General features: G+C 32.7%; 1 protein-coding gene across 10 annotated transcripts in view; it reads right to left on the bottom strand.

Annotated features, from left to right (window-relative positions):
* Positions 1-18,405, bottom strand: part of LOC136831410 (synaptosomal-associated protein 25-like) — a 176,922-nt gene that overhangs the window by 41,958 nt on the left and 116,559 nt on the right. For 2 of the 10 annotated variants that reach the window (XR_010850862.1, XM_067091800.1), the window contains exons 1-3: positions 12,873-12,953; positions 8,823-8,945; positions 7,940-7,988 (exon numbers count right to left, since the gene is read on the bottom strand). Coding sequence is in view for 7 of the 10 variants with exons in the window: in XM_067091800.1 (XP_066947901.1) it covers positions 7,940-7,988; positions 8,823-8,945; positions 12,873-12,938 (238 nt within the window). In the remaining 3 variants the exon portion in view is untranslated. Of the gene's footprint in view, positions 1-2,827; positions 2,877-7,939; positions 7,989-8,822; positions 8,946-11,439; positions 11,458-12,872; positions 12,954-18,405 lie in introns of those variants that run through there. The other 8 variants (XR_010850864.1, XM_067091803.1, XR_010850863.1 and 5 more) reach the window with 6 other exon arrangements.

Genomic DNA, 18,405 nt, shown 5'->3' with positions numbered 1-18,405 from the left:
CTAATGAAGGGAACATTTTCTACCAACTTTCTGTAATTTACTAGGCATACCACTGCATTTCCTGTTAGTAACCAACACACAAAGCATACCAAGAGTTTATAATTTTCAACACACACATTTTATGACAGCCTAGTCCCAGAAAAACTGTATTGCATTTCTCCAATCACATAAGCAAGCATCTAAATTTTAAATACTGGAATTACATAACTTGTTATAATAGTGTTTGTCTTCAATTTGGTAAACTATTTTAGCACAGTTTGGGAAACACATCAAAATACCTGTGTTTTGATAAATATCTACGCCATAAAAAAGAACACAAATCCAGATCTCTTTGCTCACAAAGTTCCCATTCACCACTCTTGTTTCTTGCTAACATGAAAATATCTCAATTCTGAGAATCTGCAATTAATACTTGCATACCTCAGTAATATTTAAACAACAGTTCATTCCTATACTAATTGCCATACATCAACTTTGCCTTGAGCACCTTGTTTAATGATAATCAAAAACCTTATAACTCGAGCTTTTGGTCTGTTGAAACAAGTCTTCAACTCAGGAATGATGGCTTTCCCAAAAAGTTTTGAACACACTGCAAATCCTAGAGAAATAGTTCCTCAAAAATAAAATTTAAGGAATTTAAATTCCCCCTCTCCCCATCCAGTACAGTAAACACAATGGCTTTACATGAAAAAAAAATTAGAGATTCCTACCACACGTATGTGTAAATTGTGTCAACATAGGATACAATGTGTTGTGTGCCTTATACAGCACACCTTAGATGGTAATATAGGTCCTTTTTTTGTGTCCCTTTGATCTCAACTGCATTGCTTTCATCCACTTTTCATCCACTACCTTTCATCTCTTCTCATTTAGTTATCAAACTTATTTAAAATACCTTGTTTTATTTCAACTTGATATTTAAGAATGAGCCCCTCATGCAAGTCCTACAAGATTCTAGCAATGACTTTGCAGTCGTGTGTGGATACTGAGTAATGTCAGCATCTAGCTGACAGGTTAATTTTTAATTCCATTCCACCACTGACCTTAGGAGTTCTCCTGTTTCATTGAGTTTATAAGTCCTCTTTTTGCAAGTACGCAATTTTTTTGTACAATTTGCACTAAATTTGCACTAAAGTTTCTCACTTATCTTTACATAAAAATTGCATGTGAATCTCAAATATCCTCAGCTATGGATAACAGTGTCAAAATAATACCATTACATTTTTCTGAAAAAAAAGTGTATCAATATATATTTCTGAATAAAAATAACAATCACTAAAACTGCTATAATATTCATTTAAATGAGCTCAGTAACTATCTAGGGACACTAAGAGTTTAAATTTTACAGCTAAACTTTACTGTCATATACAAGGTGTATCCCATATAATCGAACTAATCTTTACAAAGTAAATATTTTAAAAATTCTCAAATTAATAATATCTTTTAGATGTAGTTCACTCTCATAGTACAGTGCCATGATTCATGTCTGCAAAGTAATACAGATCATACTAGACTTATGGTTATCTTATTTTTGTATGTAATATCAATTATATGATTTCCAAACCTTATTCTGCCTGCCCATTATTTGAATTGCATTTTTTAGTCTTTCACTAAATTTCAACACAACAAAACCTTTATTGAATATAATTGTTCCTAAACCTTTATGGGACTGAGATGTTTGCAAAAGCTCACACTTAGATAAAATGCAAAACAAATTTCTATATCACTTTTAAAATGTACAAAAAACTATTTAACCTTCAAAATGATTTTATCTTATATTTTATAATGAATAGTGCAGAATAAAGATAAATATTCTGAAATATACAGTTCCACTCAGTGACTGAACATACAAATAGCTGGGGGAAGCAGGCAATTTTAAAGAAGGTATCAAAACACCTAAAAGTTGTTCCTATAGCTAATTTGTTTGGCAAGCACTGGGAAACTTGATTCAACTTCAATATTTTTTCTTCTGGAGGAGCTTATTACATACTTCCTTAGGTAGGTAACACTTCTCCCACAATATATAATAAAAAATACTGTATAAGTGATTAGATATGAAGTTTATTAGATGATAAGAGGATGGTTAACTACAGTATATATCAGAAATATCTTAATCATGGAAATTTTTTCTATTAAATCCAAGGCTATGATCCGTATTCACACTAAAAGTCTATGATCCCTTATTTTAATGAAAGCCATGATCCCTTTATTTTAATAAATACCAGAGACTACTAGCTATTTTATAATCGGCCCAATGTGAGGTTCACCTCTATTGTACCACAAGTTTGATTTTTCTGAAAAAACCACTAAACTTTACTTAAAAGGTAAAGGTTTTATCTCGCACAGCATGGAAACTAAGTTGATGCAAATCAATGAGCATACCAAGGAGAAAAATAGAAACTCCAGGAAAAATAAGACAGCATTACTTTACAATACTTATTTCTCACATCACCAGACAGCAAATTAGTACCATGCTGTATGCCACAGGACATACTGTCTCCATTCTCACTCACTTGAAAGTTTCTGACTGCCAGTTTTATTGTGCATGCAATCAGCTGTTAGAGAATGAAACCCTAAGAATCTTAAAATTAAGGACAACAGTGCAGTAACTGGATTTTTTGTACGCTGAAGACTGCTACATTACTCAAGATTTTAGTCAGTGGCTTAGCAATTTAGGAGAGATTATTTAACCACAGCATCCAAACAAGCACCATTGGGCAACTGATTGTTATGTTGTATCAAGCAGTGTACAGCATTTCCTCTGAAGGTTAGCTTTAACAATTACCTGTTAGTTGGCAAATAAAAAATAATATTTAATGTCCCTTACCCCCTTGTTCTCCTAGCATATATAAAGATTTAGCACCAGAGTCTTGGGCCTAAGAATAAGAAAACAGAGTAAGTCAGATCACCAAGAAATGAGAAACACCACAAGTCAAAATTTATGACTTATTTGTAATAATGACACTATAGGGGAAGAGAAGTTTCATCAGGATGTAAAATATGACAGCACTGAAGAAAGTTTAAAATGAAAAAGTTAAATATGATACAAGTTTACAAACTAATTTAAGATAAGGTTATGGCACCTGACCAATGCAGATTTAAGTATTGTTTGACTTTCATTAATTAAAACAATACTTGGTGAGCCACAACAAAACTAGTTTACGTTTTACTTGGCTACAGCTTTTGCTAAAAGTTGCTACTGCAACAATGCAGTAACATGATTGATTTCGTGTCATGCTTTTACAGTTGTTGTAGAAAATTAATACAGATTTTACCAAAGTTTTGCAGATACAGGTCATGTAAATGGCAACACCTATAGTGATAATGAAATTCAAAAAACATTCTGCTTGGTTTTTTACTTAAATGTAAGCCTTCACTAGTTATTTGTGTAGGCATCCAACCTAAGTTCTTACTATACTTACTGGCAAAATTTAAAAAATTTTTTCATATTTCATTTTGTTTATACTTTAAACATATGCTACCTCCTTCTGTTTCCCTCATAATATCAAATCATACAGCTCTCGTAAGAGGTGCTGATTTTCCTAGATTTCATGAAGATTAGGATCTAGATTTCTTTTAAAATGTCTTAGTGCCAGCTTATGGTAGGAAGGTCAGAAAATAATTCTAAACTTCCTATCACTACAAAAAGAGCTAAACTGAAAAAAATTATAGGCTTTAAGGCTATTAATCATATGAGAGAATGTACAGAAAAGAACTTTAAACTTGCCATTTATGAGTCATATTCAATAAATATATAATCAATCCATTGTAGCAGTGGAACTTTGATTAGTAAGTTTATCAATCCAATATATGCCTTCAATGAGGTACAAGGTAGAATCTTGTACAAATGAAGGAAAACAGATTACAGCCTCAAGAAAATGTAGAATGAACATAATACAAAATAATTTGCATAAGCAAATGTGCTGGTATGTGGATTTACAACAAACTTTGGGCAGCATATCAGATAGACAGGTAGCTGCAATTAAAACTTGGCTGTCAATTTGAAAAGATAATCAGGTCATTCATGAAGGATGCAAGTTCAAACAACTGCCAGTTTACTTAACTAGAATATCTATAGAAACCATTGGTAATGACTAAAAATAAAAATTATAATAACTAACATACACTCATTGAAATATTGTGCATGAAATGTTCTGCAGCTTATTTTTTTGGTTAGCTAATATGAATGTTTGGCTTGATGAATTCCTTATAATTCTGGCAAAAAATCTATCCTAATAAGTTGAAACACTACGCCAGTGTAATTCAAGTAAATCTAAAAAGAAATTGTCAAGACAATGGCGCAGAACAATGTTATGATAGCAAAGAAAAGTCTACCTTAGGGAAAAAATGTTGCTTAGGTAATTTCAGACTGAAGAAAAGTAGACAAGTTGGTGTAATCTATACAGAAAACTGAACACAACCATCCACTCAGTTCTGAAATTAGTTGCCTATTACTGTATTAGTTTTACACTAAATAAAAAGGGTCCTTGTTCCAGAAATAAATTAATTATCTGGTACCATCAGATTTTGGGTAATTTGAGGGATTACAATTCTTTACCTAAAATTTTGGAACACAACTTAACTAGGACCTAACATGCTCCAAAGGGCGTGGCTAATAGCAAATCAATTCATGAGATGCTGCCATGGCGTTATTGAAAACCTGCACCTGCGGTGCATATTTTTTAATCAAGCCAGGGAGGTTTGCCAGGGTCCTAACTCCAGACTGAGAAGCCAGCAATCTTCCCTGATCACGAGTGTTGTCTCTGGCTTGCTTCCCAACTGGTCCCTTGACCTCAGGAATTTCTGGACACAAATTTCCACCACAGTAAGAAACCATGAAGACGCACTAATCTGGCATCCTTCTTCTTTTACCAGGGGCTCTGGCTCCCATAGTATAAGGTACTTCTAGATTGAAAGGGCAACTGCCATCTTCTGGCATAGGGAGTCCTGAGCACGGCTGTGGGATTAATACTTTCTTTTAACTGGTGAGGTCAGCCTCCTCACTGGCTGCTGGTACAGACTTTGTGTTCAACAATTGGGATGTGAAAAATAGATCTGCAAGCAGGTACAGTACTCAAAGATTCATAAATACTACTCGCGTTGCTGCTGAATTAAGCTTGTTCACCAGTTCCATCATCAGCTCCTGTGAGAAGATGTTTGTATCGATGAATTCAGTTAAGCAGAGCTCATACTGACATTAAGTACAAAAAGTCCTTCATGACAGCATAGCATTCCTTTTATTCAAAAAAATGTTCACCAGTATGAAGAGTACCACTTGAAGTCACTAACTGTTCAACCCAACAAGGAAAGCACTCTCTTAACAATTTGCAATGGCCAGGAACTCCTTCAAAAAGCAATCCACTGAGTTAGTCACCATCTTGAGTCAGAGCCTTGGTACCTGAAGGTGAGTGCTGTGCCAGGCTGGAACAGGCTGTCGACCTGTTAAGTCGCTGTAATCTCATGCAGGGAAGGATAAACAGCTAAGGGTGAATCACAGGATTATTGTGGCCATACCCAGAGACTTTCTTGCCATGCATTAATTATCAGTCATGGTGTCCGCCGAACCAGTGGCAACAGGAAGCTCCTGAGTGAGAAAAGTGTCCTCTGTCCTGGCTGGATTTGTCTTCAATTTTATAGCTAACAAGTTTCTTGGCTTGTTTTGCCACTCTTCTAACAAGTTTCTTGGCTTGTTTTGCCACTCTTCTAACAAGTTTCTTGGCTTGTTTTGCCACTCTTCTAACAAGTTTCTTGGCTTGTTTTGCCACTCTTCTAACAAGTTTCTTGGCTTGTTTTGCCACTCTTCTAACAAGTTTCTTGGCTTGTTTTGCCACTCTTCTAACAAGTTTCTTGGCTTGTTTTGCCACTCTTCTAACAAGTTTCTTGGCTTGTTTGCCACTCTTCTAACAAGTTTCTTGGCTTGTTTTGCCACTCTTCTAACAAGTTTCTTGGCTTGTTTTGCCACTCTTCTAACAAGTTTCTTGGCTTGTTTTGCCACTCTTCTAACAAGTTTCTTAGCTTGTTTTGCCACTCTTCTAACAAGTTTCTTGGCTTGTTTTGCCACTCTTCTAACAAGTTTCTTGGCTTGTTTTGCCACTCCAAGTTGAAAACCTTGAAGATACATTCAAGTACCACACTGAAATTAACCTAACCCTGTTCTGCTATAGTAGTCTGTGGCATCATCATCTTCCCCATCAACAATCCAAACTCTCCAGATCCCAGCTGAACCTGGCCTTCTTGGCTGGGGTATCACACATTTTGCAACTTGATCCTGGGTGAATATAGAGCTAACAGCTTCTCCAACACTGATGGAGAAGGATAAAATCCTCTTGCTTTTTTTGCAAGATTGTAATTTCCTCTTATGTCTCCTCTTATGTCTTTCAGAAGTGGAATTCATCATGTATGATGGGAAAAATTAAGTCTACCTTCTCAGATCAACACGTTCTTCCTCATAACAAAAGGCTAATTACTTTTAAAGGAATTCCTCACAAATTACCAATCACTATGGAAAACTGAAAATCCCATAAATTTTATTTTGTAAGAGCAATAATACACCCAATGTGGATGACAATATAAAAAAAATTATATAAATCTGCAAATTAAAGTAATTCTTCAAGAAAAAATGTAGAATTCACAGTATTCAAAAGCTTAATAAAAAAGTTATGTTATTCACTGCCACAGTTATCTGACTGACTGTGAGGCACCCAAGGATTTGAGGAGCACATGTGTGCACATACTTGTCAACTATCACTTTATTTTACAACAAATGAAAAGTCTGGACAATTTACTGACCACAGTTTTGACTTTGCAAGTAAATGATTTGTTGTGTACTATACATACATACTGTATCTGAATACATTACAGTATATAATTTATATTCACATATGATTATGCATTATGCATCTTATGAATTACCAACACATATATGCTTATGTTCATATGCCATGTACTGTATATACTACAGTACTGTATATATGTTTCTCAGGAGAAGAGCATAACATGAGAATATATTCATAAAAGCACACACACAAAATAAGCCATCATCTATACTGTATACTGTATACTGTATACAGCATATGTACCAACCAGCACCACATGCTTGCCCTGACACTTGACATAAACCTTACCCCCTTGTTGATCCAGGATGACTAAGGTCTCTATCCCAGCTTCATTACTCTGAAGAAGTTAAAACACTTTTCTTTCACATTCCACTAAACTTCCTCATCATTTCAGAAATGACTGAGCTTTTGTTCAAACACCCAGAACAAAATACATGATTTGTTTCACAATACCTGTATAAAACGACTGAAGAATGTTCATTTTTTTAAGATGCGCTTCACTGGATTTGAGAGCAAATACTGATGTACTAGTGCAGCAATTTATGATACTAAATTATCAATTAGCATATCTATGCTGTTTGTTGGAAGTGACATATCCTAACAAGGGTCCTTGGAATTTAAGTCTCAACTCTAAACGCAACAAGCAAACCAGTAACATAAAACCATTAAGCAAATACTGGAGGCATTCTTAATACTGAAAAATGCAAGAATTAAGTAATAACATCCAGAAACTCATTTATAGTTTTAACGTACCTTGACTGGATCCCCAGGCAAACCCTATACTAAAACTCTTAGGGTACTTCTAACCAGTGATACATAAAATAATGGACTACTTCTTACTGCATAAAGGATTACTCATAAAACTAAAACAAATCTACATTTGTAGGAAATGTGAAGCATCAAATAAACTTTTTCATAAGGATACATCAAAATGCATAAGAAAAACTACTAAAATGATCCTTGCAACATTTGCTGTAAGAGGTAACTCCACATATAAACTACTGAAGCTCTACTAAAAACAAAGATAAACCTAAAATAAAGGTGCTCTAACACTTACAAATGCTTTACAGTACAAGGATTTATTTTTCCCTGAATGAACTCACCTCCCTGGTCATCCAAAGCAACCAAGGTTCGAATACCAGCTTCCTTTGACTGTTAGCGTGTAATGAATAATTCATAATGTGAATCTCTAATAATTCAAACTTTTGTGAAATTTCTACCATGAAAACAATTTGCACATTTGCACCAAGTCCTCCCATCTAACGGCGATGTCATTTACAGCAGTTACACAAATACACCATAAATTAAAAAAAAATAATTTCCCTCAAAATATAAAACATCAAAGTGCCATCAACTTTTTTTAATTACTGTGGCAAATCTTGCCTAAATGTAAATTATATCTGTACCAAAGTATGTCACAAGAAGAGAACATATTTGCTTGCTATGCATCTGAACTATCAAACCTACTGCTGAAATCAGCTACTGTAATATCTAAACTTTTGTTTACAATTTTTTTCTATGTATGCAATTAGAGATATTTGAACAGAATAAAATAAATTTGCCTATCATAAAAAGGGTTAAATATATACAATAAAAATTATGCGAAACAGTTTTCATTTGGCTAGAATTCATAAAATATACTTCCTAGTTTTGCTCTGACAGTTTTCAATTGTAATGCAGTTGTTTTGAGTATACTTTTTGAAACTACCAGCATTTCCCATCCACAAGTTTTATATACTGTATTTATCTGAAGGATCACAGTCTGAATTCAAAATGTTTGGAAATTATTTTATGGAAGAATTCCCATTGCTTATGAAAGCTTTATCTAAGATGCAACAAACATTAGTACTTTACTTATCAGCAACAGTAACTTAAAAACAACCCAAGCTCTAAAAATCCACATACTGTATTACAAGAAGTATTTACACTAGACAGTGTTCATGTTTTTAATCCTAAACATGTACTTATACCAGAAATGGCACATACCTCCTCGCATAGCGACAACATACGACGGGTGGATTCCAAGGTTTCATCTGTGACTTGGTTGGCCTTAAACTGCAGCTCTTGCAGTTCTGACCTGGGTTCCCCAGCCCCATCACCCATATTCTCCTGCAAAACAGAACAAGATTAGTCCAACTGATTTTAGGAGATTGTTTTCTTCCCGTCACAGATGAACTTCCAATAATTCGACTAGAACCTTCAGCCACTGGCTGGCCTTCCAATGACTGTTACAACACGATGAACTTTCCGAATTACAAGAGAAATTTTATCAAAGTACTTCGAATTACCAGAAATCTTTCTGCCCTACACATAACTTACATTGTTTCCTATACTGTATAACGAAAATCAACCTAGTATAGTATATAGTTAATGACCTCAAAATGTGTTAAAAAATATTTTCACAACTAAATTTTGCAGGTGATTAGAAGTAAATTTTTGTAAGTGATTACAGGTTATCTTTTGTAGGTGATTAAGGGTAATATTTTTTAAGTGATTAGAAGTAAATTTTAGTGGGTGATTAAAATACTTTGTAAGGTATTAAAAACCTATACAGTATATGTCAGAAAGTAGTGAATAGAACCTTACAAAAAACTTAAAAAGATTATAAATCAAGTTTAGTCACTTAACCATTTAAAAGGATTCTTAAGTAACATTACTGCTTGTGCATATATAGTAAATAGTCTCATGCATTTAAAACTATAAGATATTGCATGCAGAAATAATGAATAGAATACTGTATTAAGAGAAATAAAAGTGCCAAGAAGAATACATAAATACCTGAATTCAAGTCCAGTGAAAAGAAGAAAGAATAACCGAAAACTTGAAAGAGTATAATGGCAGTGTTTGTTTCATGCAAACTCACTGCAACTCCCAAGATTATGAGACAGTTCCAAAAGGGATATATTGAACATGCCTAAAACATAAGCTTACATCATGCAAAAATGTCTGGACATGGTAGTTATGTCATTGCAATAAAACTAAAAGCAACAGTATACAGTATACTATGACATACGATAAATAGTAACAATAATACAAAGGAGAGGCTACAACTAAGATATCTTCTTTCAGTTTTACTTCTGAAACAGTTGTAAATATTCTAAACAGGTTTTAAATGTTAAATGTTAGTGGATGAGTGTTGAACATTAAGCTACTGAATAAAGATCCTTAGTGCATCTAAAATCATATTGTTTGATTGCAGGTACTGTATACAGTATTGTATTTAACATCAAATTAAGCAGCAAATCTACTCATTTAGAACTACTTTATTGTAATGTTTAGATAAACATGGTTATATGGAGTAAAAATATGAAGAACATAAAAAATAAACATTACAAAAATTATTTGAATAAATAAAAAATCTGTAAATTCTGAATCATCCAAAATCCATAAACAGTAATCCAAAATCCATACACAGTACTCCATTAAAGTCAAATTTATCATCAGTTAAAGGCTTACAATTTTAAAGTACTGCATAAGCAGTCTTGTAAATATTCCAGGATGTTAGCTTTATCAAAATATAAAGATCGAAGTTCTACCTAAAGACAATTACCAAAAACTTAATGGGAACTTTTCTCACACTACAACTACACGATGTAACATAAAACTCTCGACTTCAACTAAGCAAATAAAAAATGAAGTTATTAAAAGAATATTTCAGTAAGAACATGAGTATCTGATAAGGACAGGTCATCCTTAGGATGGCCTTTGTGTACTGTGATGTTCTGAGTTTCTAAACTAATATCTCTCATATGCTGTACTTGTACTGTATATCCTGGAAGTTTCACAGGTGCATATGGCACCTCTAGAAAAGGGTACAGAATGCAAAAAGGCAATACAGTACAACTGAATACAATAAATTACGGTCTAAGTAGCACCGCAAGCTTTCTTTCTATTACAGTAATATATTTTCTACAATACATGGTACTGTTCTATTAGCCTACGATATTCTCGGAGTAGCAAAGTCACATTTTTGAGTCGTATGGCAAAATCTACCCTCTTGAAAGAAAAGAAACATTCACATTGGAAAGTAAGAAAAAACTACAAAACTGGAGCCTCATATACCTAAAATACTGTACTATGAGTGCAATATGCATTTCCTATGTTGTAAGGATGACAATACGGTAATAATGGTAATTAATATAAATAGTATTTCACTAGCAGATCAAGATGGGCACTGTCTAAGCTGGCCGTCTTTACCGAGCCATCAAATACAAAGATGAACTCTGATCACAGCTGTCATACAAAATAGCATATGGACATCTGTATTCTTGCTATGATCCTTAAAGCTAAATATACATGATGCAAAAATTACTGAAAAATGCAGGAGGCACCAATTAACAATGCTTCTTGGGCTGAATGTTAAATGTTTTGGCTATTCATGATTATTCATTACATATGAGACAGTTAATACTGAAGCCAGTATACCACAATAATGAGAAATTAATTTTAATATATCATATATACATAACATATACATCCAAAGCAAAAAATTAATTGGAGCCAACTGCAGGTGCAAGCACTGAAAAAAGGGATATGTCCACGATGCGATGGGATCTAGCCGTTGCTGGTGATGAATCAACTTTTCAACCTTGGCCTGACTCACCGTGGCCACGTCGTTCTGTTCCTGTGAGGGGTGTGTAAAAAAAAGGGGAGCGAAAGAAAAGCATTGAAATTAAGTGGAATAAAATAAGTCACTTCTGTCAAAAAAAAAATAACATACTACACCCTCAAGACAGCATCCTTATTTTTTGGGGGCAAAGTAAGATGACAGGTGAAAGATAAAAAGATAATGCAGAAATTTCTACAGGAGTGAAAGTAGTAAATCTCTAAAAAGGGAGCACAGAGCTCAAATCTCTAGTCAGACACAACATTCACTCCTCGCAGACAAATTCGTGCACTCCTGCCCTCTACAAAGCTCATACAATTTCAGCATTCTTTGAAGATATGTTATTCTAGAGCATGTTCCAGAGAAATACCAACAAGTGAATAATACACAAGACAATCTGGACCTTGTTTACATCTATATTTTTCATGTAACTGAAAGTGAATTATGAATTAAGAAAATCATTACTGCAATATTACAGTTATGAAGACTGAAGTATGCATCATTTCTGCAATATCATCATTCAAGGACAACTGAATAATGAATAAAAAATTATGTCTCTGGTATACTGCTGAATTATCAAATTGTATATACTATAAATACATGAAGTTACAGCATGATTCAATGTCAATGAAGAATATTAAAGCAAACTAGTTCACACCATACAACAATAAAAACTAATAATTAACCAAAGAACCAATGATTATCTTTTCATATCTTCAGAGATCTTCTAACAGAAGCCTGGCTACCTTGAGAGCACATGAACCAATAAATACCAAACCCATCAGTTGCTATTGTAAACTTTCCACTACTGGAACTAGATCTATCTCAAATGCACTTCCTAAATCAGCATCATAATTCTCCTGTTACAAATCTGCACACAGCCAGTGGTGCTAACATCTTCATTCACCTGCACACTCACAGCCAATGGAAACTTGTACACAGTCTATTGCAGCTCAAAAAATGATTCAAAATAAAAGCAAAATCTGATCAATCATGGTTCAACTTGTCTAGTACATAAAAAATACATCTGTGAAATGCCAAGTTTCTCACTAGTAAAATTGGTAATATAGAATCAGAAATAAGACTGGTCATGGAACAACCATTTCAAGGTGAGACCATCACAAATGGAGCTAATTAAATGTCAACAAATTACAACAGTCACTTGGCTCTCTCATACAGTACCCAAATGATAAATAAAAAAATAAATTCTAATTGGGATCTTAATACTTTGGCATTTCACTAATACTAATCTGAGGTGCTTATAGTAGAGATAACTGGACTGCAGCTTATATTCCTGGCAATAAGAAACAGTAGAAGTAGGAGAATAACAAATAGTAAATGTAGTCATGCGAAAAAGAATTGTTCAAGTTGCAGCAGGCTGGGGTTGGCCCTAAGAATGAGATCTGTGAGCTGTTTTTTTATCACTTCACCTCGCCAGCATTTCCGTTAGTTTCCTCCTGCTCCTGCAAGTTCAAATGATTGACAAAGAATGGCATTAATAGGGTAAGTAGATTAAGTACTGCTGAGAAATGTACAAATAGGTTGAAAAAAAAATGAAAGTTTATTTGAACTGGAGTATATCTCTCAGTATACACAAGCTAGATTATTTGAACTAAAAAGATGAATACCCAATATCAAAACTAAAACAAATGGTTTAAAATCATGAAAATGTACATCTTTCATACCATTATAAAACTTGTTAAGTTGCATACATTTATCTAAAAATACTAATTCCTGTTAATTAAACACATGCTACCTGCGCTTTGTTCTTTGACAACGGCACTAAAAGCCCCATATATGACTGGATGAATCTAAGCTCAATCAGTATTTCTAGGCAAAAACTGTACTGTATTTATACCAAAAGTAAATAGTTGGCACTAGTTATGTTGCTGTTAGAGAAAATTAAGTATCCTTGAAAAGCAACCTTTTAACAATGAAACTTGGTTCAAGTTCAAACATCATTTCTTCTAGGCACAACATAGATTGCAGTATTTTGATGACTGTTGTTATGCACCATGTCAAGGAATGTTTTGGACCCCAGTACACTTATTAAGATGTACACTATAATTGGATTGAGTGGATTTTGAATTGGCTGCATTACTTAACTTCATGGTTTTGCTCAAGGTCAGTGGTCTCTCAGAACTATGAATGATCATTCGGTGACTTTTTTTAGTTGTATAAAATGCAATGATGTGTCATGTACATGAAAAGTAACAAAAGACTTCCATATAAAGTGTAAAGAAATTTGAAACCTGTTAGAAATGTTGTCTGCCATCTCTAGTTTACTGTAGCATACGGCACATAATCATTCTAAAACTACCATTTCCCATACCAAGTTTGCTATCTCAAATTTTAGACATGTTCCTGCCATTTGACAGATGACAAAATACTGTATTCCATAATACCACTACATTACAATATGGATGGCATTAAGTCCATTATGTTACAATATGGCCAACATAAGTCCATTACATTACAATGTGACAAAGTCCATGACCCTGTGATACAGCCAACAAATAAACATTTAACACATCAACAAAACAGATATAGTATGAATAACTTTCTCCAGTTATTGGGAAACATTTGGAATTAGCATTCTTTCCCACTAGCTATTTCTGAACAATAGCAACACTATATGATATGGGGCTCTATAAATGCATATCTTTAAGGCAACTACAGTCCTTTCTCCAGTCAGCATATGTTTAAAAATCAGTCAATCAACATCGATAGCCTTGTCTCTAATTCTGAATTATCCAAGACTACTGCATAATTATGAATTTCTCATGCAGGTCAATTTCAAAAATCATATATTCTCTACAAATAAAAAGGAATTTATAATTACTAATAGCACAATATCACTTGATTCATTTCTACACTGCAAGTTCTACAGCACTACTTAAGCTTTTGTCATGTTGACAAAAAATAAAAACACTACGACAATTTCATGGAGTGCAAATACGATGATGGAAGTTCTCATTAAAACCTTCCAGCGAATCCAAAAACACAGTTCTACTATATAACTTGTAAATACTACGAGAGACCACACATTTTACTTATAGCAAAATTATTGTCCTACAAACTGCAGCATATTAGTAACATTTCAACAGTGATTAGAAGGGGCACAAATGCTTGGTCACTGTAGTTAAAATAATTACTTTTCAATAAATTTTGAACAAAATCATTTTTAGGAGCTTTCTAACTACTTAAAAAATCACATGAAACTGGAAGGTGTAGACAGAAACGTAAGATTACATATTTAGTTTTAAAAAACTAAAAAAGTAGATCTACCTACAAAATTATGGCAATTTAATTCATCCATGGCATTTGTTATCAGTCAGGCTTCTAAGACAACAATTAATGTATGGTTCCAATATGTTGGGGAAATTATATCAGAGGGTCATTATATTAGATGGTTACAGCATAGCAAGGAGTGGAGACAAAGGTGTTAAACACAGCATTTATTACTTCTAAATAATTTCTTTTCAAGGTCCCTGGTGTGAAAAAAGACATCACGTGATAGATAAAATACTCTTTGTGAAGATTTAACATCTACATCACACACAACAGAGTTTGGGTGCTTATTTCAAAGTGAGACTTCAGTGACTCAACTAAATGAAACTGAACAAATCTGTTGAATAGAGGAAAAGTTCAAACAACAACTCTGACAAAGATTTGGTTATGAGCTATGCAATATGAATCACTCTTATCATTTTGGAACATTTATATGACAACACTACACAATGATTACTTTGCAATTAAATTTCTAAAAATAAACAACTAACAAAACTACTGAAACACAAAAACAACACTCTTTTATTTAAGAACACTAGCATTCACTGATTGACGCACAGCTCAACAACTAAGTTATATCCTTACCGGCATCGTCTGAGTGATTGAAAGAGAAAAATGAAGGACATGTTAATTACAAATACAACAGAATTTACCAAAAGTACAGATCATTTTACATTATTGCATACTTTGCTATATATATCTATCCTATATATTACATGTGTATACACACACACACACACACACACACACACACACACACACACACACACACACACACATATATATATATATATATATATATATATATATATATATATATATATATATATATATATATATAGAGAGAGAGAGAGAGAGAGAGAGAGAGAGAGAGAGAGAGAGAGAGAGAGAGAGAGAGAGAAATAATCAACACACAATCATGTGTGGAGCAGAAATAAATTTCTATATAATATAGCATCAGGATCATTTTACAACCCAGGTCTTTCAATTGAAAGACCTGGGTTCGATCCTGATATGATCAGAATATATATATATATATATATATATATATATATATATATATATATATATATATATTATATATATATATATATATATATATATATATATATATATATATATATATATATATATATATATATATATATATATATACACACACAGATCATTTTACATTACTGCATACATTTCTATATATCTATCCTTTATATATATATATATATATATATATATATATATATATATATATATATATATATATATATATATATCTATTTCTGGATCGGGTCCCGTGTCAGCCGATGAAAAAGTCCATTCAGCACTTATTTCTAGGTAATTCCTATACACATATATATATATATATATATATATATATATATATATATATATATATATATATATATATATATATATATATATATATATATATTATATATATACATATATGTATATATATATATATATATATATATATATATATATATATATATATATATATAATATATATATATATACACAGATCATTTTACATTACTGCATACAGTGCTATATATCTATCCTTTATATATATATATATATATATATATATATATATATATATATATATATATATATATATATATATATATATATATATATATATATATATATATATATATACAGATCATTTTACATTACTGCATACATTGCTATACATCTACCTTTTATTTATATATATATATATATATATATATATATATATATATATATATATATATATATATATATATATATTTATATAGAAAATATACTCTCTCTCACTGTGACATCAAGTTGGCCACAACTGGTGATTCACTGGTGGGCTGCGGCCTTGTAGATTAGGGCATTACTGTTATTTCCCTTTGCATAACTCTTGCTCCTGACTACTTAATCTGATACTACTGTTATCAGAAAATTCTGAGAATGCCCAAACAATTTTGTTGATAAAATTATATTACTGTAGCCTTAGTACAACGTACAACCGTGTGAACTGAGAAGCGAATACTCAAAGAAACACGGAAGTAGTTGTAACTTTTATTAATGAAAATAATTTCTACACACTTGAATACAAACAGAAATAACCTTCATTTATTTTACAACAATTCCTTGAGTGAAGGTCTTAAAATGTATAAAGTATTTACACACACATCTAAATATTTAACTTTAATTTTTTTCTTGCATCTCGCCGATCATTTTCAATTTTTGTCTTCTCTTCTTCATTTTAATAGCATTATTTAAGTCCCTTAGTCTAAAATATATAGAGATCTTTGCAAAGAATTCAATAATCTCTTCAGGGAACTTTATTCCTGATCGTTGCAATTCAGCAACAAGAGTTCTTCTGTATGCTTTCCCTTCTAAAAGTGATGAACCGTGAATTGTGTTGAAGACTTCTCGTTGGACAATTAATTGAGAGGAAAATTCCTCTGATGGCATATACAGCTCACCTCTGTTTACCATCCCAATCCACAATTCATTTGCATTTTTACACTCTTTCATCTTTTTTCCTAATTGTGGATATTTTGTAGAAAACTTTTTGACAATATAACCCCCTACAGTATATATTTAGGAGCTTCAGTATATATTTAGGAGCTTCAGTATATATTTAGGAGCTTCATCTTCAATTACAGTGGCAGCCATTTTTTCATTTTCTTTATCCAGAATCTGATTGTTCATATCTTCTGCGGGACATTCAAAATCTAAATCTTTAAACAATGAGCTGGTCAAGTATATTGTTCAATTCTCTATCTTCACTGTATTTTGAATTGCATGCAGACTCATTTGTCAACATATAATTGTTGCTCTTTGCAATGATGTTTGTTTTTTCACTAATTATTTTTACATCTTTTCCCAGAATCAATGACCTAAGCCTAAACTTAAATTCAACAGCATTAGGGCGATCGTATGTGCCCTTCATTTGCCTTATGCAACCGAACAGATGCTCTAGGCAGTCTTCATTCAACTTTTGCGTCATGATGTAATCTACATTAAAAACATCTTTGACCATATTAGAAAGACCAATAACCAACTTGCTAGAAAGAATTTTGCCTTTTTGAAATTTGTACAGACATCTTGTTTTCTGTGATTTTACTTTTAAAGAAATCATTACCTTTATGACCTTTTCCAAAGTATTTATTTGAAATTCTTTATTAATCCCAACACCATTTCTCGCTGGTATATCGCCATACATGTTGTTTGAATTCATTATATCAAACCAGTTGTTTATCATTAAGATAAAATCAGAGATAGCTTGCCAGTTATTGGATTCCAACAGAACTCTACTCCCCAAATACCTTAAAGCACTTGCACAAGATGACTATAATAACTGCACAGTATACTTGACACGCTGCCTGTGCTGTCCATTCACAGATAGATGGAGTTCATTAATTTTATAGGCCAGCCCATATTCTGTACTAGATTTTGCCAACATTTCACGGATGCTTGTGTCAGAAATGAAATCACTGCCTAAATAAAAGCCTGAATCAATTAAGTTATTTCTGACTAATTTTATCAAATGAGGAACGTTGGCAAAAACGTATCTCTCCCTGTCAGCACTTGGGTTCTTGAATGAAATCCTACTGACAAGAGGATCAATGCCAAATTCTTTCCACAAGCCAAGATTGGCTGAGCCCATGTCCGCGTTTTACTTCAATACCC

Source organism: Macrobrachium rosenbergii, chromosome 48 (assembly GCF_040412425.1).
Source record: "Macrobrachium rosenbergii isolate ZJJX-2024 chromosome 48, ASM4041242v1, whole genome shotgun sequence".
Taxonomy (NCBI): Eukaryota; Metazoa; Arthropoda; class Malacostraca; order Decapoda; family Palaemonidae; genus Macrobrachium; species Macrobrachium rosenbergii.
This window is presented reverse-complemented; position numbering and strand designations above follow the sequence as displayed.